This window comes from Coturnix japonica, chromosome 4 (genome assembly GCF_054131305.1).
Source record: "Coturnix japonica strain WE chromosome 4, WE-NBRP24, whole genome shotgun sequence".
In the NCBI taxonomy this organism is placed as follows: domain Eukaryota; kingdom Metazoa; phylum Chordata; class Aves; order Galliformes; family Phasianidae; genus Coturnix; species Coturnix japonica.
The window spans coordinates 35792447-35816351 of NC_140666.1; the positions used below are offsets into that span (position 1 = coordinate 35792447).

General features: G+C 37.0%; 2 protein-coding genes across 2 annotated transcripts in view; one reads left to right on the forward strand and one right to left on the reverse strand.

Annotated features, from left to right (window-relative positions):
* Positions 1–23905, forward strand: part of HHIP (hedgehog interacting protein) — a 67927-nt gene that overhangs the window by 27384 nt on the left and 16638 nt on the right. Inside the window, exons 5-7 of the mRNA XM_015861102.3 lie at positions 21541–21692; positions 22136–22309; positions 23337–23480. Of these exons, the coding sequence (XP_015716588.2) occupies positions 21541–21692; positions 22136–22309; positions 23337–23480 (470 nt within the window). The remainder of the gene's footprint in view (positions 1–21540; positions 21693–22135; positions 22310–23336; positions 23481–23905) is intronic.
* The window catches only part of ANAPC10 (anaphase promoting complex subunit 10), a 113982-nt gene continuing 94516 nt past the window's right edge, over positions 4440–23905 (reverse strand). The window contains exon 6 of the mRNA XM_015861107.3: positions 4440–4771. Coding sequence (XP_015716593.1) covers positions 4768–4771 — 4 coding nt within the window. The 3' untranslated portion in view covers positions 4440–4767. The remainder of the gene's footprint in view (positions 4772–23905) is intronic.

Sequence of the window (23905 nt, forward strand, 5' to 3'; positions counted from 1 at the left end):
TAGAAGCAGCATGGAAGTTGTTTAAAAGTACCTTATTAGACTCAGAGAAAGTATGTATATACTGGAACAATTAGGAATCAAGAAGGTGAGAAATATAGCAAGGTACAAGGGAATGTTCAGGCCCCCTAAAAATAATAATCCTATAATAAAATGGAAATTCAACTCAAGTGACACTAATAGAATGGAATATAAATTCTGAACACCAGAGTAAGGGTTATATCCTGCCATTGTTTCACTGGCAAAGTAAGTAGGAGTTTCCCATAAACATTTATGGTAGAACAACATTCTGATGTTTGAGAGGAAATTTAAAGAACAAATGGAAAAAAATGAATAATTGTGATAGAAGAACTTCCTTCACCTATTTGATGATCTTTGGCAAAGGCTACTTAACTAACTAACAGTATGAAAGCAAAAGATGCAGCTTGATTTCCTCGTCTAAGAGAGACTAGGAAGGACACTCCTCTTAGTTCATGTTTAACATTTTCTGTTTCTCCACCTGTAGTGGAGAAAAAAAGAAGAGAAAGAAGGAAAGTACTCGAAAGCACCAGAATAAACTACCCTAAAAAAAAAAGTGCTTTAAAGAAAATGAAAATTGGGACAGATAAGATAACAATGTTGTGCCACTTATTTGCACAGAATACTTAAAATATGTAGAGCTGGCAATAGTAGGTCTCCGAAGATCATCTTATAAACTACAGAGAAGTGAGAACCTAGAAAAAATCCTAGGTGAGAAAAATTAAGGGAATTGTAAAATTAGGTCAGAAAAGTAGCTTGTGTTTTAATTTGCTGCCACAAACAGATTTCTGACCAAAAAAAAAAATTAGTAAGATAATGAAAAATAAAATAGTTGAGATTTTTAGAAGTTTGTACACAGTGTTTCTGAGAAAAGTAGAATGAAATATTGCTGGTCATAAAATAAAAACCAGTTACAGTTCAGAATGCACTCAGGGAAGAAAGCTCTATAGCAAAATCGCAGAATCACAGAATCACCCAGGTTGGAAAAGACCTACAAGATCATCCAGTCCAACCATCCACCCATCACCACCAGTTCTCACTAAACCATGTCGCTCAACACAACATCCAATCATTCCTTGAACAACTCCAGGGTCGGCGACTCTACGACCTCCCTGGGCAGTCCATTCCACTGCCTGACCACTCTTTCAGAGTAGTATTTCCTGACATTATTATTCCCTCTGGTCCTATCACTAATGACACAAGAGAAGAGGCCGACCCCCAGCTCACAACAACCTCCCTTCAGGAAGTTATAGAGAACAATAAGGTCTCCCCTGAGCCTCCTCTTCTCTGGACTGAACGTTCCCAGCTCCCTGAGCCGCTCCTCATATGGCCTGTGCTCCAAACCCCTCACCAGTTTTGTTGCCCTCCTTTCAACATGCTCCAGGGCCTCAGTGTCTTTCTTGCAGTGAGGAGCCCAAAACTGTCCAGAAGATCTGGACAGACCTCCAGTATTGGTATACTGTCAAATTAGGTGAAAAACAGGAGAAACAGATAATAGATATAACACCTTTAATCTGTACTTCAGATTCCTTGTCCAGAAATATACTAGTGACAACGTTTCTTTCTTTCTTTTCTGTGGGGAATAAAACCGAGGCCTCTCAAAATTGTCTTTTATGAGAAACTATATGCTGCAAGGCTAAGTGACTTGGGAACTCATTTAGGCTATTGGACTGACCTCTGAAGTCTGCTTTGTATCAGGGTTAAATGCAATAGTTTGCATCTCCAAGGCTATCAACAGGATTATCATGAAATACTTCTGGGGCAATTGTAAAATTGTAGAATACTGGACACGATACACAATAGGACAGATGAAATTAAGAGACGCAGCTCCAAACGCACATGTAGGACAATTGCTCTTAAAGAGATACTTTGTCCAAATGCGTGCAAGCAATTGTTTGGTAAAAGAGACTCCTTCCTCTATACTGCTGATCAGGGAAGTTATTCAGGATATGCAAGCTACAGACTGTAGTCTCTACCATGAATCAAATGCAGAATTCTTCATTCATTACGGAAACTTTGGAAAGCTCTGCAGACCAAGACTAAAAGTTCTAGTAAAATAAATAAATAAATTAGAACAAGTCCAGACCACCTGAACTAAAACTGGATAGATTAGGTCTTTACATGGGACATGTGAATGGGTAGTGTAGACATCTATTTTGAATCAAGCACTCCTGGGATTTTAGGAATTCATGTGTCATCTACTCTGAGACTGCAGACAGCCATCAGAACTGGGGAAACAGTTTCAAACAGTTGTCTTGCCAGTATCAATAACTTTCTTTTTTTCTTATTAGCATTTCCCAACAATAACTACCACATAAATGTTTTGCCAATAATTACAGACTGTCATTAGTTATGCCATTCTCTGCATTGGGTGCCACACTTAACTGCTCCCCTTGCTGAACAAGCTCCCAAAGGCTTCTTTTACTGGGTTGAATAAGCTCTGCTCTAATGGCATCCCTATGCAGGAAAAGTCTCCAGCCACCCTGCACTGGTATATCAATATCATTGTGCTGCTGGGCAGCCTACAAAACCCATTTCAATATTCTAGATGAAATCCAATGAGTGCAGAGTAATGGGAGGATCATGACTTGCTCTGTTGGCTGTGTTCTTGTTACTGCTGTTGGTCTTCTCTGCTGCTGGGCACACTGCTTGCTCATGTTCAGTTTGCTTTCTGCTGAGACCCCAAAATCTCTTTGAACAAAGTTGTTGTAATAGTATTTCAAAAAGGAAAATGAAAGTCTATAGAAACCTGTAGCCGTAGTTCAAATGCATTCTTTCTCTACATAACCTTGCAGCCAGAGGTAGCTCTTCTCCACTTCAATAAAGATAAGCTTTCTCTTTAAAACCTTAGAGATTGCTTCCCCCAAGATGTCTTCCTTATCCTTCTGTCCGTCTTCTCACTGTAATCTCATCCGCTGCTTTAATCACTGTAAGCCATACTGTTCCTTCATATCAGACCATCTCCTCTCTCTCAAGCACATTTTTCAAAAACTGATACTCAGACAAGATTTGCAAGTATATGGAAGTGCACAGTACCTCAGAGCAGCAGATACTGCTCCGCTGTTGTCAGTACTGGCTGTAAACTGTACACATACGTAGAAGGGTGTGAAAGAAGCCTCACCGCCGAGTATTCTCACTGAAGAGTGTCTTCCAAGGGGTTGATTTTTAGAACTCTTAATCACTGCTGTAACCAAATACTTAAGACTTGAATATTTATTATATACATAAGGCATTAAATACTTATGGTTTATTTATGGCTTGGGTTAGGATGTTATTTTTGAATAAGCCATATAAAGTACCTTCAATCCTGTCCATTCAGACACTCATGAGGCAGACTCCAAAATCACGAAATTGGCTTAAAAGCCATGTGCTTAAAAAATCCACTTGGAAGCGGGGGGAGTGGAAATTCACTGCCTTCATGCATTTTTGCTTAATTTATGTTCTCAAACTTTTTCTTGCAGTCACTAAGTTTAAAAGTTTCAAATTAAAAAGCTGAAAATCTACTGCAGTTTTGGGTGTTTTGGTTTTTTTTTTTTCTGCTCCCTTCTAATTTCAATAGAATGCTTGCACTTTGCAAGAATTGTAATATAATAGCAAGTATTGGCTACACTATGTACTAAGACGGGCACGCACATCTATGTAGCTGAAAATTCCAAAACATAATGAAATATTGGTTGTAATTAACAAGAGAGTGGATTGCTAAGGTTCTGTGGCATGCCTTCAGATGTTTGAGTGCACATTCTTTCCATACACTCAGCTCTGATGAAGTTCATGAGTCCTTCATGCAGTGAGACTGTGGGAGGAGAACATATGAGCAGAGAAACCTACTGGTTTTCTGGAAAATGTGTTGGGTTTTTTCTAATCTTCTGGGAGAAAGGGCAGTTTTCATACTATACTTGTTACATTTCATGTGTCCCTAGGAGATTTTCCTCTATCAGTTCCAAGAACAATTGCAAGGAAACATTTGTGACTTTATGAATTTTTAGAGAAAGCAAATCTACAACTTTTTAAATATGTTTAAACCATTTTATTTTTATTCTTCAGCAGCTATACAAGTTGTGTATAGCCTGGCACTTTCTTTTTGCAGTAGTTGTTCTTTTTCTCCTAAGGGAATATGATTTTCTTAGCTCAGTAAGGCACTTTTAGTACTTACCTACTTCATATTTCTCAAAAGTAAATTATTCATGAGTTGGACTCCATGAGCCTTGTGGGTTCCTTCCACCTAGGGATACGTCATGATTCTATGAGTATTCTAGCTATTTTATTTTCAGGAAACATCCCATTCAGTTCTCGAGTATTGATTGTAATAGCTAATAATGTTCAAACACATGTCACCATGTGTAATCAACGACACCATTTAAAATAGATGCCCAAGTCTTCCCAGGGAAAAAAATAAAGAAAACAGTAATGATAAGAAATATTTGCTCAGATTTCAAGTTTATATAAAGTACTACAGTATCTCATCTGTAAACATTATCAGAGGAATACACCAACTGTATAGTGCTTATTTCTAGAAGATAAATAGCACTGAAAGGTAAAACTTGAGTTGATAATTTCATTTAAAATGAATTCAATTAGTATTTATTTGTCTAGATCAAAAGTATGTTAAGGACAAAGGAGCTGATAAGCCAGTCATGAGATAGATCAGAGTAGCACAGATGGCCTTGGGAAGGCAACGGGAATCATGTCTCACCACCCTTTCTCCTCCTTCTTTGCTCCTCTCCTCTCTTGGAGTGGAAAGATCCTTGGCTTTCATCTGGGAAAGGACACAGTGAGCAAGAGATAGAAAAAGCAAGACTGCATTCCACAAATGGAACAAGACTTGTTTTACGTGAAATACAACTTTGCCACCATCTACATATGGTATTAGCATATACTATTTTATGGAATTGCAATAATACTGTGGTACTGACCTAAGTCCTGTCACTAATGGAGAGCAATGGCAAAATGAAATTACCACTTTAAAAACTGTGGAAAACTTTTGAATGAGAAGAGAATTTAAAAAAAATAGTATGAAAGGCAGTGGCTGGCCATTCTATGTGGACAAAATATTAAACAGATAGTATGCTAACTAACATAAATATAAGGCTAAGATTTGCAATTGTGAGTTAGTGTTTGTGGTCAGCTTGATACTATTCAGGAAATACTGATCACTCTTTCTATGATTCCTAAGCACTTTTTAGCTGTTTAAAATTAAACCCTTAAATAAACGAGTCATTTATAGAAATGTCCTTTAATGCTTAACATCTCAATGCAACAAAACATGTGTCCGTGGCTATTCTGAAACACTTCTTATAGTCTCTGTGATTACAAAGCTTTGCAGATCAAACTACAATAAATAGACATAACTTAATATGGGAGGCAGTGATGGTCCCTGTGTAAAACAATTATGGCACTCATTTCTTTTTACGGAGAACATCACTGAAAAGCATTCATTTTTTTATTATTTATTTTCCTTGACATGTGAGCACTCAGACTCTATCAAAACAGGACCGAAACTGTGGCTGTTGCAGGTGACTACATGTCTGACAAATTGCAAGTGCTGTAGTCCTATCGCTCCCGGTGTGGCATTATTATTTTTGTTTTCTCAAACAACTTACAAAAATGGCTTAACTTCAGAAAAGATTTCCTAATGGAATCCATTCTGCCCAGAAGGTGTTCCTTTTAACAAATGGGAAACATCACTAAATTTAACTCAAAGTTTGAGCAATGGAAAGCAACATAGATGATGTCAGACATTACAAATATTATTTGTACTTGCTAGTTTACTTCAAGGGAAATTATGAGAATGACATCATAATGATGACTAATTTTTATTAGTGTTTTCTCTCAGAAACTCTAGACTTACAGTTATATATATATATTTAAAAACAAAACAAACAAAAAACCCAGCTTTTAAAATACTGTACCTGTTATTCTTTTCTAACACTTTGAGATTTTCTTATTTGTAAAAGACATTAATGTTTTAAAATCCCATTGATGCTCCCAGCTCTTATTCGAGTCATTTGACACATAGAATTTATATATATAAATATATTTTTTTGTCCAGAAGAAAAGAATTTGTGATATTTAATGCTCATAAAAGATAGGAAATGACCACATCTTTGTCTAAATTAATTGCTGCTTAGGTTGGCCCATGAACCTATAAACTCTGCTGACACAGTTGTAGCCAAATTTTTCAACAACAATCTCTTAGTATGGAAATGAATTACCCTGATGAAGGGGTGATGACCAGCCTAGGAATAGTGATCTGTTTCTTCAGTAAGCAAAGGCAAATCACAGCATGCCAGAGCTTCAGAGACACACAAAATCCACAAAACCAGTATGAGTCTGTTTTCCAGCAAGAATGCAGAAATCCAAGGACTGAGGATAACTTAGCAACAAATACTTTATCAGCTCCAGCTCCAAAGAGCTGCTTAGGTATTTTACATGATCTTCAAAGCTGGAGGTAGCAGTAGTCAGGGAGACCCAATAGAACATTATCTGCCACAGCAATGTAAGGAACATCATTTTCCAAGCCCAAACGAAGGGTATCCCCCACAGAAGTACTATGAGAGTCATCAATGGACATCAGTACATAATGATTCAAGTCAGTTGGGACTCCATAAATAAAATCTAGTGGGCAGCACAGTAGCACAAAGGCTGTCTCCTGTGAAGAATTCCCCTCCCTGATTTTATGAACTTCCCACCATCTGGACTGCATTCTTGAGTTCTTTACAAAGGACAAGATTAGGCCATAATACCAGGTAGAGACAAATCTTGTTGACAGTATCTGTCTTCATTCCATGACCTTATTAGTATGCTGAACTCGAGTGTCCCATTCAGCTATGTGTTTATATCTGACCTCTGAGGAAATGGATTTATCAAAACGCTTATGACCGAGCATGTTAATAGGGGTTGCATATACTGGAACCTTTGTGTATCTGAGAAAACTTGTTTTCATGGGAAATAACATTTCTGATGTCTAAGGTTGAGATGACTGTGATGGCTGAGATCAAACATAAGTGGTACAGCAGCTGTTGTAATTTAAGGTATGGTTCTCTCTCAGTCTTCTCTTTTGCCTTAATTTGGTTGAGTTACTGTGTAGCTGGTGCAACTTCATTTCAGAGCAAAGTGAGTAAAGCTCTGCAAATAACTAAAGGGTGGTTCCTTTGCACAGCGCTACAGATTTCTGCCCCTAGAGAACCCAGCAACAACTTTGGTAAATGATATGCCTTTGAGCTCAAAAACATCCTGAAACAAGCGATAGTGTCGGTGGCAAAATTCATCACAAAACTGAAAGTCAGTCAGTTCTGAGATGGAATTGCAGAGCTCTTCTACAGGGTTACCACTGTGTAAGGAATGCATGCAACAAAGAATGCTGCCCTAATGAACTCCATTGGTAAATGATTCGCAGGATAAAAATGATTATCCATATTAGATAACAAACAGCAAGTTATTACATCACACATATCAAATCAATTAATATAGATATGTTTTTTAAACCTTATGTGTATATATATGACTTATATTAGAGCGTTCTATTTTATCAAGGATTGAAAAGGATTAGACTTTAATTTGTCACTCCAGTATACTATACCTTTAAATTGTTGATGTATAAGTTGTATAAATAGAAACACTATAAATCTCTTAAAAAATGTACAATAATTTTTTTCTGTATGACCTTTAAGTAACAGCAGTCTGTTGCATAACTCTGCAGGGGAAGTCACATGGTGGAAACCTCATATTTCCTTAAATTTATGGTTGTTTCTTGGTGGTCTAAAAGCCTTTTTTTTTTTTTTCCTTTTTTTTTTTTTTTTTTCTCATAAGTTCCTTTTCAAAGTTGTAATCTTAGTAAATTGTTTAATGTTTGGTCTAATGCGGGTCAATGTAAGTTCTTATTTAGATTTATAATAGGAAATATATAACGTCAGATACCAATGAAGCCTGGCTAATAAAGTCAGGGATACCAGTGTTATGTTTCATTATAATGATGTGAAGATAATGCCTTTAGCTGCATAACCACCACATTAGCTACAGACCATAAAGAGATCTTTATGAAATCACAGGGTCAGATTGATTAAGAGAAAAATCTCAGGTTTTTTTCCAATCAGAAACATTTCTTTATCATTAAAATCCCTCATCACCATTGTGTCAGATCTCATTTACTGACATCAAAAGTCAACGTAAACTCAAAAGAATCAGCTGCCATAGAGTATCCGGTTTTATCACTAGAGAAAAGTAATGCACGTGCCTAAATACTTGCTGAGTTAGGGCCTTATGAAACAAAATTTTATATTAAGGTAATTATCATTTCCATCACAGAGAGGAAATTTTCTTCTTTCCTACTCCAAAGGAGACCGAACAGCGTTATCAGCCTCAACAGAAAAAGTCTGCTTCAATTTTAAATATGAAGGTGAACATAAGTCCTGTGAACAAGAGGAAGAAATTATTAGTGGTTTTCCACCTCCACCAAAATCCTCAGGAAAACAGGAATTTACAGCGCTTGGCAGAATAAAAATTAAACCCCACTCAGAAATGTAAATATTTAAAATACATAGTACAACCATAATTTAATGGGTTGTTTAAAAACACCAGCACATGTATGAAATGCATATCTTTCAAACCTTTTTCTCCCCAACACTGGAAATGAATGTCCTAGGCATAAGAATGTTAACGTATTCTATTCTGCAATAAAATAAGTACTTTTAAGTAGTTCAAACACAGTTTACTTCAGTCTTACAATGTGCAAATCAAGCATGTTTTTATCTGCTCATGTTCCCCTTCTGGGATTACAAGAAAGACTCTTACTGTACAAGAATTTAGAAAGTTAGGTACAAGCAACTCTGTGCTCACCTAAATGCTGGATGCAAGTGAATGTTTCTATATGTATGTACTGTATATGTATTCTATATGTATGTGTGTATAAGCGTAAACAACTTGGAAGGTTCAAGTCTTACACAGGCATAAGTTCTGACCTGAGAGGCAGACACACGCAGGTTCCACAGTAGATGCAAATGAAAGTGATGCTTTGTGAACAGCCTAGTTGAAGTAATATAACACAATTCTATAATGAAGCTTCAGCTTCAGAGGTACTAATGACACATTTCCAAGGAACAAGGAATGGATTTACAACTGAGGCTTGTATTCACAGCTAGCCAGCACTGAACTCAGCCCCACTCATCTGCTTCAACTTGCAGCTGTTAGACTCTGCAGTGGTCTGCTGTTCATGCCTCTAGTCTACCTGCTTCTTCAGGTAGTCTGTGCCAACCTGACCATAACCCATCAGTCAAAGATATGCAGTGGTATTTCATTACTATATTGGCACCATTTTATTTTATAAACTGTGATCATTCTGTTCAGAGATCTTGGCTGCTGCACAGGGTCAGTACATATTAAGAACTGACAGAAAATAAAAGATTCAAACTGGCCAATTCAATTTTCCTTCCTGATAAGCACTGCAACAATTAATACATCTTAGATGAATGTCTACAGCAGTGCTCATCAGTGATAAGAATAATCCTGTTCAGGTATGTCCAAACTCTGATGAAAAATAAATGAAGACCCAAGATACAATAACAGACATTTTGCTGTCATCGTATGAGCATGGCTCAGTTAAGGAACAGGTAATATTTATAATATGTGCCTTTGAGTCTGGAACAGGGTTAATCCAGGATCTTGACAGACATGAATATAATGAAAACCTTTTATCTTCTCAATAATGTTCTTTAAAAAGGGCGTTTAGAGGCTGGACTTAGAGAAAGGATGATATTGCTACAGGCTAGTCTAGAGAAGTCGAATGTGCACCAAAATGAGAGCCTGGAACGTTTTCCTGTCCATGCACAACATTCATTAGCCACACAAATAACTGAAAAATCAGCATTGCTGGGGCTTTCACAAGTAGATGAGGGTGTCAAGGGAGAGGCAAAAATCCATCCCACAGGCAGCGAGTCTCAGGAACCTCAGAATGCTGGCAGTGGCTTCCTTAGAAACCAGAGTGCTTTCCTATGCCAAGAACAGACACTAAAATCTCAGACAGTTAATGCAAGAACAGGATAGAGAGGAGTGAGAATATTCTGAGATTTTGAAAACATACTCTCACCAAGTGTGAACTGAAAGGTTCTCAGGATGGGCCAAATGAAATATTCCATTTCAGTGTTGACATTCTTTTAACTAAAACTAATTTCTACACTGAAAACAACCCAACAAAATTATCTAAATTCCCAATTTTACAAATATCAGAACTGGATTTTTCAACAATTTCAAAACTATTTTATTTTTTTCTCCTATCATATAATATCTCCTATCATATAATGTCACAAGTAAATCTCCCTTTCTATCAGGGAACACCATGGCTTAGACAAACCATCATTTTCAAACACAGCCCTTGCTCAGTAGGCTCCTGGGCACTTATAATGAAAACATTTTCCGTGATAATTTACTGGTTGTCTTAGGACAACTGAATTCTGAAGTTCTATGTCTACATCAGCTATTGACGCACACAGACATATTCCTCTAATTATTCCATATGCATGCAATGCCTCACCCTATTTCATTTTTATAACTGTGCATGCTTATACGCATTCCTTTTCTGCAATGTCCAAAACTATCTTCACATTCTCAACAAGAAACATATTTCTCATTCACACATCTTGGGCCAAACCCAGATGGTATTAGTTTCCTACAAGGGTATTTCCTGTATGTCTGAATTGTCAACACGGCTGTGGATTGCCATCATTCTCCTCTCATGTACAGATTTTAGTCATGAAGAGCAAACCGTATATCCTACACCACCCTGGTTTTTCCATTTGGCACATTTCACAAAAATATTCATGTCTAGCTTCAAATTATTAATATTTTTTTTTTCACAATGTTAGTTGAGAGGTACAGACAAGATCTATATGAGCGATTCACAAAATTACTTGATTATTTTAGCTTCCTCTGGTGTTCACAAAATGTTAGTGAAAAATCTGGATGGCTCTGGATTTATTTACTCCTTCTTTTCATGTAGCTGGTAAATTACACATATTTCTAAGACACTGAAAGAATTCAAATTATTTGATTACTTGTGTCAGTATATGAAACCCAAGTTGCTCTAACAGCAACAATTCAGGTAAGTTGCATGACAGATGCCTTTCTGCGCTCTGCCTGGCTGCACGGCTCCTGAGGCACTGCTAGGCCAGAGGGTTTGGCAAAATACCAGTGAGAAATATGCTCAGACAGTACCAAAGAAATCACTTTCTTCCTCGCAGCTCCCATTCAGTGCTTTTTCAGAAATACAAAGGTGCTTTCACTTAAGTAACTTTTTGACCCAGGTATAAAACATGATGTACATGCACAGTTTGTTTGAAAAACGATGCAATGATAGCATTTTTTTGTTTGGCTTGCTTTTCCTGTCTGGCTTTCTACTGGGGCTCCAACAAGTGAAGTCCTTCAGTGTCAAACAGTTTGATTTCAGGCAACAGATACTCTTAAAATGTATTTGCGCTTAAAACTCAGTAGCAGATGCTGGACTTCTGAATTTCTTCTCTGTTTGCATTTGTGCCAGTAATGTAAGATTGTTCACTGTGTGAAACAGTGGAATGAACAAAGAACAGAGGTATAAACAGTTTCAGAAGTAAATAGTCATAACGTAGTTCTCTAGTCTTCAGACATACAGTAGATCTGTTGTATGTCTGATTGCATAGTGTTGAAGAATACTTACAGAGCTTCTAAGAACACAAAGTCTGATTTTTCATATTATGTTTAACGTATTCATCTTCTCAGAAAACCAGCAACATATGCAACCAGTATTTGCTTTGAAGATACGACACATCACTACAAAAACTATGCTGAATGCTGATGATAAATATAGGCTGAAAACTGCTTCTTCACGCATCCAGATTCCAGCAGTCTATAAGTTCTTCAGATGTTAGAGAACAGAATAGCATTTGGTTAATCTATAGAATTTGCATTATTATTTTCTGCCAGCTAAGGTGATGTGTTCCCATTTTTCATACCAACAGAACCTCACTCTACTGCTGGCTCTGCCATAAGAGAACCCCAGGCAAAAGGACAAGTGAACAATGATAAGCAAAAATTACATTTAATCTTTCAAATGCTTTTGTCTCTGGCCCATGCTTTTAAAGGACCTAAATTTTTCAAATTCTGTCACATTTCCCTACTAAACACCCTTCACATCATTTTATTTTTCAGTTTCTAAAAATAACAAGGTAAAGGCATTTTAAAATGTCTTGCAGAAAATACATGGCTTGCTCCAAAAGTAATGCTGCCTATTGATTTCTGTGGAAACTACAACAGATACAAGGACACAGCAAATCTGCAGCGACAAAATTCTGTTTTCCAGCATAACCACTACCATGAGCTATGCATTTTTGCCTCCAATGAACTAGAGCCTGCATGCTGCACTTGTAAACATCTGAATCAGTGGAGGTGACCCACTGTCACTTTCTCCATTGCTGAACTGAACCACCCACCGTCTCACTGTGCTCACATCCACTGTTTGGCCTCCAGAAATGGTCAGCAAGTGTCAGTAATGTCAGTGGGTGCCATTTTATCCACATGGAGGAATTCAGTGACACACCTTTGCTATGGATCCACTTCTAATGTTAGACACCATGTTGTCAGAGTGTCCCTCTGCTGCCATCTGTCACACAGCAACAACATGGAATGGAATACCGGCAAGACGGGTCAACCTCCGCTGCCATACCACCAACAGCCATCTCTGACATTGAGGCCAATGGGAGGCATTACTTTTGGAGCAGCCCTCATACTTGAATGCAGACACAAATACAGCAGTTATTTTTCAGAGACGCTGCCATTTCATGATACAACCACATGTATTATTTCCTTTAGTGCATTGAATATTACATGGGAATACTAAATTAATATCAATGACACTAAACAGTTCATTTAAAGCATCAAGTATGATGTTTAATTAAATGATCTTAATAATAATTCATTTTAGTAAGCTACATCAGATGTATCAATTTATTTTCAGTACTCTCACTGTGGCTGCATAGGAAACAATGTTGGTGAAAGATTCAGAGTTTTCCTTTGATTTCAGAAGTCACTACTCTTGAAACATTGGTGCGAAGGCTCAACCTCTATTGCCAAAACACCAAGAAAACAAAAATGGGAGGATGAATTTTGGAGCAGCTCCTGTATTTCTTAATTTTTATTATGTAAAATCAGAATCTAAAGGTAGAAATCTGCTAAAGAGATGAGCTTCAGTCAAAAACACCTTTATATTTTGCAGTGTAGATTACTGTGAGCTTGATAAGCTACAGAAATCACTCTTCTCTCAAAACTACTCATAAGGATGAGTTGTTAAATTGAGGTTATGTTACAAATATAAAATATTACTATAGTAATACTTTCTGGAAAAAAACACAATGGTGTGGATGGAAAGAAATGCTTCTAGTCCTATATTTCACTCTAGCAAACCTGCATTCCTTAAGATGTGCTTTTTTCCCCTGCTTTTCTCTTCTTTCCTTTGGCAAGATGCAGACTTTGTATTCAGCAACTCACCTCTGTCTATCTCTGAGCAAGTTTTAATACCTGTTAGCATGCATGCAACAGCAAAGATATTTTCGGCTTTTCTGTACAGAATCATAGAATCACCAAGGCTGGAAAAGATCTCTAAGATGACCCAGTACAACTCTAAATATGGGTGTGGTTTGATGCCTTCTACTGCTGACCTACAGTATTTAAATAAGTATCTCATGTGAGTGCATTCTCCTTGCAATTTGAAAAAGTAAGCACAGTTGACGACTAAGAGCCAAAGGAGAAAAGCAGAACTGTTTGCAACACAGAGTGATGCCATCAGGGCATCTTTCCATTTGCGTCTCTCTTTTTTGCAACTGGTTATTTTTAATGCCTACAATTAGACAGATCAACATTTCTGGTTTTAATTTAATGCAGAGGGTATGATAATTACTGTTATTCTGTTCTGAATTATATCCCTAAATTTCCATATAAAGTGGTCTCGGTAAAACAGCATGAATTTGTTTTCAATTATCAGAGTATAGAATTTGTTGTAGGTTGGTTCATTTTACATAAGCACTGTCAAATTTGCTATGTGTCACCATACATCCTTTTTCTCTCTCTCAGCACAAGAAGTCTTGCAACTTATGTTGAAGTGCTGCAGGCTTTTTTGTGTATACTCTCTAGGCTTACTTTAGCAGCCCAGGGTGTTCTTTATACCACACAATCATTTTTTTCATGGCACATATCTATCTTCTTTAGCAGTGATAAAAGCAGCATTGATCTGTTGAAATGTTGTGCCATCTAAAAGCATCTTTTCTATTGAATTATAGTTTTTATGGTTTTTTTTTTTTTTTGACAGTTCTCTGTCATTATATCCTGTGTTTTAACAAAAAAGAAAGCTCTTGTGAAACATCCTCCTGAAACATAAAGATATCTTGTAGATGCATAGTCAGGAGAACATGAGAAAACTCAAGCAGATGTCTGAGACTACAATGGTCAAATAAGAGTGCTGGTAAAACAGTAAATCCCCAAGATTAATTTGTGTTCCTCATGTCCAGGAAAACATAAAGTTTGATGGTATTAAAATAGGGCCTTTACTAACAGCAGTGACATGAAAGGTGGTTAAAGCTTAGAAGTAACAGAAAGGAGAAAAAATACAAAGGTCATTAAGTCTATTCTCCCTGCTAGTGACAGATTTTCATGGTCAGTAAATTTCTTAACACTTACTGCACTCTTGTCCACTTGAAGGGAACTGTATCGCTTTCCTAGAAGGCTGGTTCTGTAAAAGAATAGGCCTCAACTAATGAAGCTAAAAAGCTGACAGAAGACAGAGGAAGAAAAGAGAAGAAAAGTACAGGACATGAGATTTGCAAAATAAATAAAAAACAGCCAGAAGATGAAGGAATGCCAGGGAAATCAGAAGAAGTATTCTTTTTACCTTCCCTTAGTGGCCTCCACTGGTGAACCACTCACTGAACTGCTGGTGGAATGTAAAGCTTCCTTGAAAATAAATCCAGCTGGGGACATAGGTGGAATCACCACCTGTGTTCCCAGAGGATGAATGCTGCTTACAGCTCAAGAGGCCTCTGTGGTGCAGGAAAGTGTGTAATTCACACCTTCTTGAGCCAGCTTTACTGAATGCAATAATCATCTGGTCTTTATTTGAATCTCCCTCTTCCGGGACTGATTTCCACTGTCTTCTGTTATTCCAATTCTCCTAAAGTAGTAGAGTACATAAAGTTTCCCAGTCCAGATGCAGACCTCACATGGGCGCATGGCCACCTCCTTGCAAGCACACTCACAGTCATATGTCACTCTGCCCAAAACCTCTCAGTTATTGGCTGACTGTTGGCAGCCTCAAAGCTTTTAGCTGTTTCTAACCAACAATTGAGAGAGCTGTCAAAGCAGGATTCCTGTCTTACTAGAAGACTGTGAAGGAGGCAAGCTGTGGGTTTGTGCATGGAATAGTTTCGTATACATTCTTTACAAGGACAGGAAGAAAGAATGGTGTTATCAGGGGATGGGGATTTTCATCTGGATTAAATTAAAGACTTGCCTAGCAGTACAGCAAAATCTGGAGCTGAGGAATTAAGAAAATAAGCACAGAGGACTAGGACTAGAAGTGAAAGGCCCTGCATTTAGTGACTGGCTACTTCAAAGGACTGTGGAGGTAAGGAAAAGAAAAAATGAACAAGGCCATGCCAGAATTTTATTGCTGCTGCCACAGAATTAAGAAGAAAATTTGAAGTTCTAAGTTCCAGTGCTACTTTTACATCTTAAGCCATTTTTACTTACTTCTGTTCAAGTCCTGGCCACTCCAGAGTTCTTCTTTTTCTGAAAAACTATCCTGCATAATGTATACGTAGGCATAATTCCTGTCAATATGTACTTTTCCACGCTTGCAGAACAGCCTCACTCAAAATCCATGCAGAACTGTTCTCATATATTATTATCTTACTTCCTTCAAATAGGTCTTACACTCAGACCCGCTGAGCACTAAAGAAGTGGGACTTGATTATTTTATTGGAGAGTTCAGTTTTCCTTTGGAAAATAATAAAGAGCATTTTAATATCACCACAGACAAATGAAGTGTTTTTAGGAAAGGTGCACTTGGCCATCAGTGTTTTTCAACCAAATCCTGCCCTGAGCATATCTGAACAAAAACCAGATCTAACGTCAGTAGGATTTGTGCTTAAGTAAGAGTATTGCCCTCTAGATACTTTTCCTGTTTAAACGTAAATGTAAATTTTTGTTTAATTAAGTTTTAAATATATATATGTATAAATATATATGTGTGTGTATATATATATGTTTATATATAAAAGTTTATGTGTATACATATATTTTGATAAATGCAAAGCCCATTATAAATGAGTGGGGGGAAAAAAGCAACAAAACACGTTTGCAGCAAAACAGGAAAAAGGAAATGCTTTGGAGATAGGGTCCAGAATATATACTATACTCAACCATTACATCAGTGTAATTATTTTTCCCTAAGGTAAATGTCTTATGTTACAAATTCTTCCCTTGCCAGAGGCCTCAGGCCTCACAGATGTTCAGATAGCAAAACACTCAAGTTTTTCACAGTCAAGAGGTCTATGGGAGCTCCATTTCTACACCATTCCTACAGCCCAATCGGTTTCTGCTCTTCTTCTTGTCCTCTTTCACCTGTCAGAGGGAACTCCTGCTTCTTAGAACAGTTGATACAGCTGTGGAAAACAAGGAAGGTGTGCCCTTGCAGCAGACAGCAGACCTTTTCCTGGTTTCTACTTCTGCTGTAGTCAAATTTCCATCCTGTGTTGGAGCCAAATTTCCAAAACATGTCATTTAAGCAAATGTTTGCTTCTGAGAAAAATACTTAACATTGATCTTCTGCCCTACAGTAAGATCCAGTCAAGGAAGGTTCAAATAAGCAGAGATTCCTTCAGGATCTCCTAATTAGAAACTTCTATTTGAAGAGCTCATACTGTCTGTTTCAGTGACTTCTTCCCAAGGCCCTTAATAAATAAAACTGCTTAATATCAAACATACGGTAATGCATATTAGTGATGGTATTTTTTTACATAGGATATAAACTAAGGTAAAAGCAGTCAAGTTACCATCTATTTGTTTTAAAATAATAAATGACAACAAATGATATAAAGACAATACAGTTGATATTTTACATCACAAATGATAGTGATCATAACTATAATATATACATTTTAAGCACTTTTTAAAAAGGCACTACAAATCTTTTTTTTTAAGTTGCTACTCATAGCTAAAGTAAAAGTGGGCTTGTCCAAATGAAAAAGCTCTTAAGAATAAATACCACAAATATTGTGAGTGACTGCTGAAAAAAAATTCAAAGGAAAACTCTGATTCTTCTACCAGTGTTATTTCCTGTGCAGCCACAGAGTACTGAAAGTAAATTGATACGTCTGGTGTTGCTTACTAAAATGAATTATTATTAAGATCATTTAATTAAACATCATACTTGATGCTTTAAATGAACTGCTTAGTGTCATTGATATTAATTTAGTATTCCCATGTAATACTCAATGCACTAAAGGAAATAATACATGTGGTTGTATCATGAAATGGCAGCATCTCTGAAAAATAACTGCTGTATTTGTGTCTGCATTCAAGTATGAGGGCTGCTCCAAAAGTAATGCCTCCCATTTTGTTATGTTGGCCTCAGTGTCAGAGATGGCTGTTGGTGGTATGGCAGCAGAGGTTGACCCATCCTGCCAGTATTCCATTCCATGTTGTTGCTGTGTGACAGATGGCAGCAGAGGGACACTCTGACAACATGGTGTCTGACATTAGAAGTGGATCCATAGCAAAGGTGTGTCACTGAATTCCTCCATGTGGATAAAATGGCATCCACTGACATTACTGACACTTGCTGACCATTTCTGGAGGCCAAACAGTGGATGTGAGCACAGTGAGACGGTAGGTGGTTCAGTTCAGCAGTGGAGACAGTGACAAGTAGGTCACCTCCACTGATTCAGATGTTTACAAGTGCAGCATGCAGGCTCTAGTTCATTGGAGGCAAAAATGCATAGCTCATGGTAGTGGTTATGCTGGAAAACAGCATTTTGTCGCTGCAGATTTGCTGTGTCCTTGTATCTGTTCTAGTTTCCACAGAAATAGGCAGCATTACTTTCAGAGTGACCTACGTATACTATGTAATGTATATAATGATAACATATAACCTTGTTACCTAATATCACTGCTTCCTAGAAAAATATTCTTTTAGAGCTAACATATTGTATCTAAGCAACCATTTGAAAATGAAAATAAACAATGTGAAATATATGCCATTAATCTTTACTCAGCTTTGTACTGATTTATGATAATATAATTCTGATAAAAATAATTGCACTCGTAAATTAGATCAAACTAGTTTTTGAAGGTAAGCTTTTTTTATTTCACATAGCTCTTTTGTTGAAGCTTATAATCTGGCCTTAAGGAAAATCAGTGCTGAAAGAAATGTAGCATCCATGCAAAATGTGCAGTTACCACTAGTTGAAGAGTGTACAAGCTGAAGAGCTACATGGGCGAACATCGGAAGTGTGAGCTTCCGTGTTTAGTTATGATGGAGACTGTTCATTGGCCCTAGTCCACAGTATGTTTAGATAATTAATCTTCAGTTCAGCCAGTCCTCATTCTTTGTCATGAAGAGATAGCTCAATGGAATAAGAAGGTTTGTCTCATTCTTCTCACCTTCCTTACACAACTGGCAACTCTTAAAGATAATTCCCTTAAACTGTGTAGAGAAGAACAGTATAAGCTAATATGTCATACACAGCTTGATGACGCTGGCTTCATCTAAGGGGAAACTTGAAAAGAAAAAAATGTCAAGATGCCACAGGAAAGATATATAAATTTGATATGCAGTATCCAATCTTAAAAGAGCCACAGAACTAAGACTGTGTTTCAGGTTTCACAGGAGACATCAGAAGTTCACTGATGAAAAACAGAAGTGAGCATAACTCTGTGAGGGAAAATCTGAAATTTGGTAAATAATTACTCAGTTTGACAGTACCAAAATGAATACTGAGGGGATCTTGCTGCACATCTCTCGATCTTATCCAAAATGTAAGATGTCTAATTCTACAGAAATTGATAATACTTTCTAGCACAACAGAAATAATTTCAAAAGTTATGGAAATTGTGGCAGTGATGAAATTGGAAATGATAGGCATGGAAAATTGGAAATTGGAAATGATATTCCAATGATAAAGCTGAAAGTACACATGAACAACTGCTTTCCAAACCCCCAAAAGCTAAGTATGGAAGAACTCAGCTACATTTCTAACTGACTGTGTCATCTAATCGATGCTGCACTGATTTCAGTATCTTTCCAATGGTGTGATTAAATGCAAGAGTAGATTGACCTTTCAGAGTATGGTGTCATTGGGTTACTTGGAAAAACAGAAAGCAGCATGATTTTTCAGGAAGCAATAGATGCATTGCAGATACAAAGTAAGTAATACATTGCAGTATAGTAGAATAATGCAAAACTGCAATTAGTAGATACAATGGCCTGATCCTATGAATGCAACTTGCTGTATTTAGTACCTTAGAGGTCCTGAGTTTCATTTGTCAAGTTCTTACTTTGTGGGTACTTCATTAAAAGCTCTTAATTCAATTTTCACCTGTTTGCTCTTTCATCAACTTCACTTTCATGCTGAGACTGCTTCAATGAAATTGAGTGCTAAATAAAATCTTCAGCATAGTAACAGAATGATCTGCTCTAACTAATACTTCCAATAACTCACCTTGAGTGGTCGGCCTAGTGTGACTCATTGACATTCCTGGGCCCTTAAATGAGTTGCACTCAACACTCAGGAGATGAAATAGGACTGTCTTTGTCTGGGCATAACAGACAGATTCATCATTAGGAATCTTTACAATATGCCTTACCGATTTGCCTCTGTTTACTTTAGACTTCATCAGAGCAGTTTGGTCAAAACTCTTAGAAACTCATACAATAACACCTACAATCGGCTCAGACTCAGCTGCAGAATTATTTTTGGCTTGTAAAGGAGAAAGAGCTAGATTACCAGTCCCTTCGTTCACAGTGACAGCAAATGATAGGCTCTAACAGGACTATCAAATCTGACCTGTTGGATAACCCCCAAATCTAATTTTTTTCAAGCAAACAAATCAGCAAATTTTGTCTGCCTCTAAATTAGGAGGATTCGGATTTCATCGCACCAATCTTTCTGTGTGGAAATGACTTGACCTATTTACATCTCCATTTCTGAATCAGGTTTCTCTTTGTTTGTTGTGATTAAAAAAAAGGAAGGATGGCAATTGTATCAAATTAAAATAAGTTAAACTGTGCAGTTTCCCAATTAGGGCTTTTGTGAGACATCTTTCATTAGGAAGGCAGGCTCATCCATCACTCAGAACTGCGAATACATTTAAAAAGCTTCATTCTCTGTTCTAATTTAAAATTACTTATTGTGGATGTGGTAGAGTTGCAAAATGTTGTCTGCTTATGAGTACAGCCAGGGTGCTTGAATCTACAACAGAGCCACTGGTTTTGAAATGCTGACAGACCCCGAGTTAAATTCCAAAGCAACTATCAGCTTGTGAATAACCCTATCTCTGAACTGAATTTGAACTGCTAATTAAATACTCTGTTTATTTCTGCACACCAGCTTTTACTTCTCAGAACTACCTTCAAAGAAACAAATGAAGTTTTATTCTTAATTTATACAACTAAAATTTTAGTCATAGTAACGTTACATACCTTTTTTAGAAGCCAGAGGGGAAAACTGCCTTCTGTTTAAATACATAGTGTTTTTGCATTGTCACAGTACATTACACGGATTTGATGTTTAACATACAACTGTACTAATCTTCGTGGCAAACGTAATAACAAAAGAAAGTTGTTTGGGGATTTTTTTTCTATTTTTATTTTAAAAAATAACAAAAACCTTTCCATTGAAGGACCACATGTAAAAACTATGGTTTCTCTGTACAGAGACCAAGGCTGCTTATTACCTACAGTATACTAGCTATGATGAACAGACCACCATAGTTGTGACAACTGATGTTGCTGCCTCCAGGGTAAAACAAAGGTTTACATATTACACAAGCAATTTAACTGTTTTCTAAACATATTGCCAAGACAGTGGGAGCTGGCAGCAAGCACTGTGTTTTAGGTTTTGGATACTTGGATTAGAACCGACTGCTGATTATAGACCTTTTTATTTGTCCTCTACGAATTACAAGCAACCTAGTAACCCAGCAAAGAATCCTTCACAGCACTTAAACTTGTCTTCATGGCTTCCCAAAGATTACATACACAAATCACTCCACAAAAATGGCGCAAGAGACTTGTGCATAGATAACTACATGAGACAATTGTCTTGTTCTAACTTAAAGAGTTCCCCAAAGTGAAATGTTTTATAATCCTTTTTGTGCAGTAGTCAGGAAAGAAATAAAAGAGTTTGGGCAAAGATTATCCACAAGAAAGAAACTTTTTTTTGGGTTCCAGCTGCAACACAATAAAGAACATAATTAACTTCACAATTCTTTGTGTTTTTCATTTGACTGCAGGGAGGAGATGAAAGAGGACTGTTAAGCCTTGCATTCCATCCCAATTACAAGAAAAATGGAAAGCTGTATGTGTCTTATACCACCAACCAAGAACGGTGGGCTATTGGACCTCATGATCACATCCTTAGGGTGGTAGAATACACAGTATCCAGGTATCAGTAGAAGTCTAAAAATCACAAATTCTGTATTTACCAGCAACCTTCCTCATTTTAGTATACTCTGCTTCTGAAACGAACTACCAGATCTACAAAGCATATACTTGAGCGCTTGCAGAAAATTTATTGCTGATGTTTATTTCAAACAGTAGTTTTGGAACACCAGTTAGTATACTGATTTATTTGTTTTAAGTCTCTTTCTTTTTATTTGTTCTGTCATTTTTAAATTATATTTATTTCCTACTTGTGTATGGGAAGCAAAATAATTTTTTTGAGAATGCTGGAAAATTGCAATTTCTCAAAAATTATTGTTTGACATTTTTATACCAAGTTGCAACATCCTCATCTTAAAGTATGATTTGAATGACTCACATTTATTTTTAGAATGAAAGCCAATGATAGTGAGCTGTGAAAACTGTTTTCATATTTTTGCATTGCAGGAAAAATCCACAACAAGTTGATGTAAGAACAGCAAGAGTGTTTTTAGAAGTGGCAGAACTACATCGAAAACATCTAGGAGGGCAGCTTCTGTTTGGCCCAGATGGCTTCTTGTACGTTTTCCTTGGAGATGGCATGATTACTCTCGACGATATGGAAGAAATGGATGGTTTAAGGTACAAAAGCTACCAATGGATAGACTTTGGAGTCACACTCAAAAATGACTAACCAGTTGTCAGCAAAAATCCTACTCATGCTCTCTTAATTATCTCACCTCACTATTTTCCGCAACTGAATTAAGCCAACAGTTAATTTTCAGAACAATCTTGCTACTTAGAGACATCATATAGGTGTTTTCTATCAAACCCTGTAAATATTGGAGTCCTCACTAGCATATCTAATTCTATTTAAACACAGATTAGATATATTTTTTTCCAAGCTATTATTCTGTGAGCGGGACAGCTTTATTGAGCAAATGTTCCAACAGACACACACCAGAGTCAATAACAACACCGTATCACTTATGAAATTGTCTAGAGAATGTATTTAGCTATAGTACTTTGGTTCTGCCTACACAGTTTTTTCAAACAGCTTCAACCTTTTGTCACTATGCTATAGAATCACAGAAGTGCTTTGGTTGAGATGGCAGTTCCTCCACCGTGAGTAGGGACACCTTTAACAAGATCAGGTTACCCAAAACACCAACCTATATTAGGATGCAAAATGTTGGCCCAAAGCTTGCTTTAATTTAGAGAAAGAGTAGTATTAAGCCTTTCCAGACTTAAAAGAAGTTGCTCAACTCAAAGGTCTCTTAGGCTCCATAGAACAACAGGTGTTCCTGACCTTTACAGACAGGATATGCTTAACACCAAGACAAGAGAGTTGTGCTTTACTTCATTTTAAATTAATATAGAATACAGGAGAGACTGAAACAGATACTGCCATACAGAAAGGTGATCTTGCTAACAAGTTACTACTCAGCACAGTGGTCAGAAGAGTCCTACGGTAGACATAACAATGAGACATATTAACCAAAATGAATCTTCATTGAGTTCTGCTATAGTTCTTAAGACTCACCCATGCTGTAAAACCAAACCAGATGTAATTGTTAAGTAAAGTAGGTGGTTTGTTTTAGTGTCTCATTGTAGCATTGTATGCAAAGTACTTTTAAAAAACAATTACTTTATCCTCCAACTTTCTCAGTGATTTTACAGGTTCTGTATTACGCCTTGATGTAAATACTGACCTGTGCAGTGTCCCTTATTCCATACCACGGAGCAACCCACACTTTAATAGCACAAATCAACCTCCTGAAATTTTTGCACATGGACTCCACAATCCAGGCCGGTAAGAACATTACAGTCATAAATTGAATTAACCTGAAGCAGGTACTGTTTTCAGCCAGAAATACTGTATTTAATCTGTTAGCAAAATCTGCATAATAGAGGCACTCATGAACTTTTTAACTGCAACTTCTCCATGTCCACATATATGTCACAGTTGCAAACAACTGTACAATGACAAAAGCAATGGAGAAAATATACAACTTTTAAAAGTTAAGACTTAAAATGACAGAAACAAAGTACTGGCATGTTTTGGTTTTTTTCACCTCTATGTTTCCTTTTCCTATGAAACAAGAGAACTTAAAGCTGAGAGCTGGGAAAACATAGCTGGGATTGGAATCAGAAATAAGAACAGTAGAATCTTGAGTGAGGGGGAAAAAAAAGGCATAGAAAAAAATTAAGAACATCTGGTGAAATCTAAACAACAAC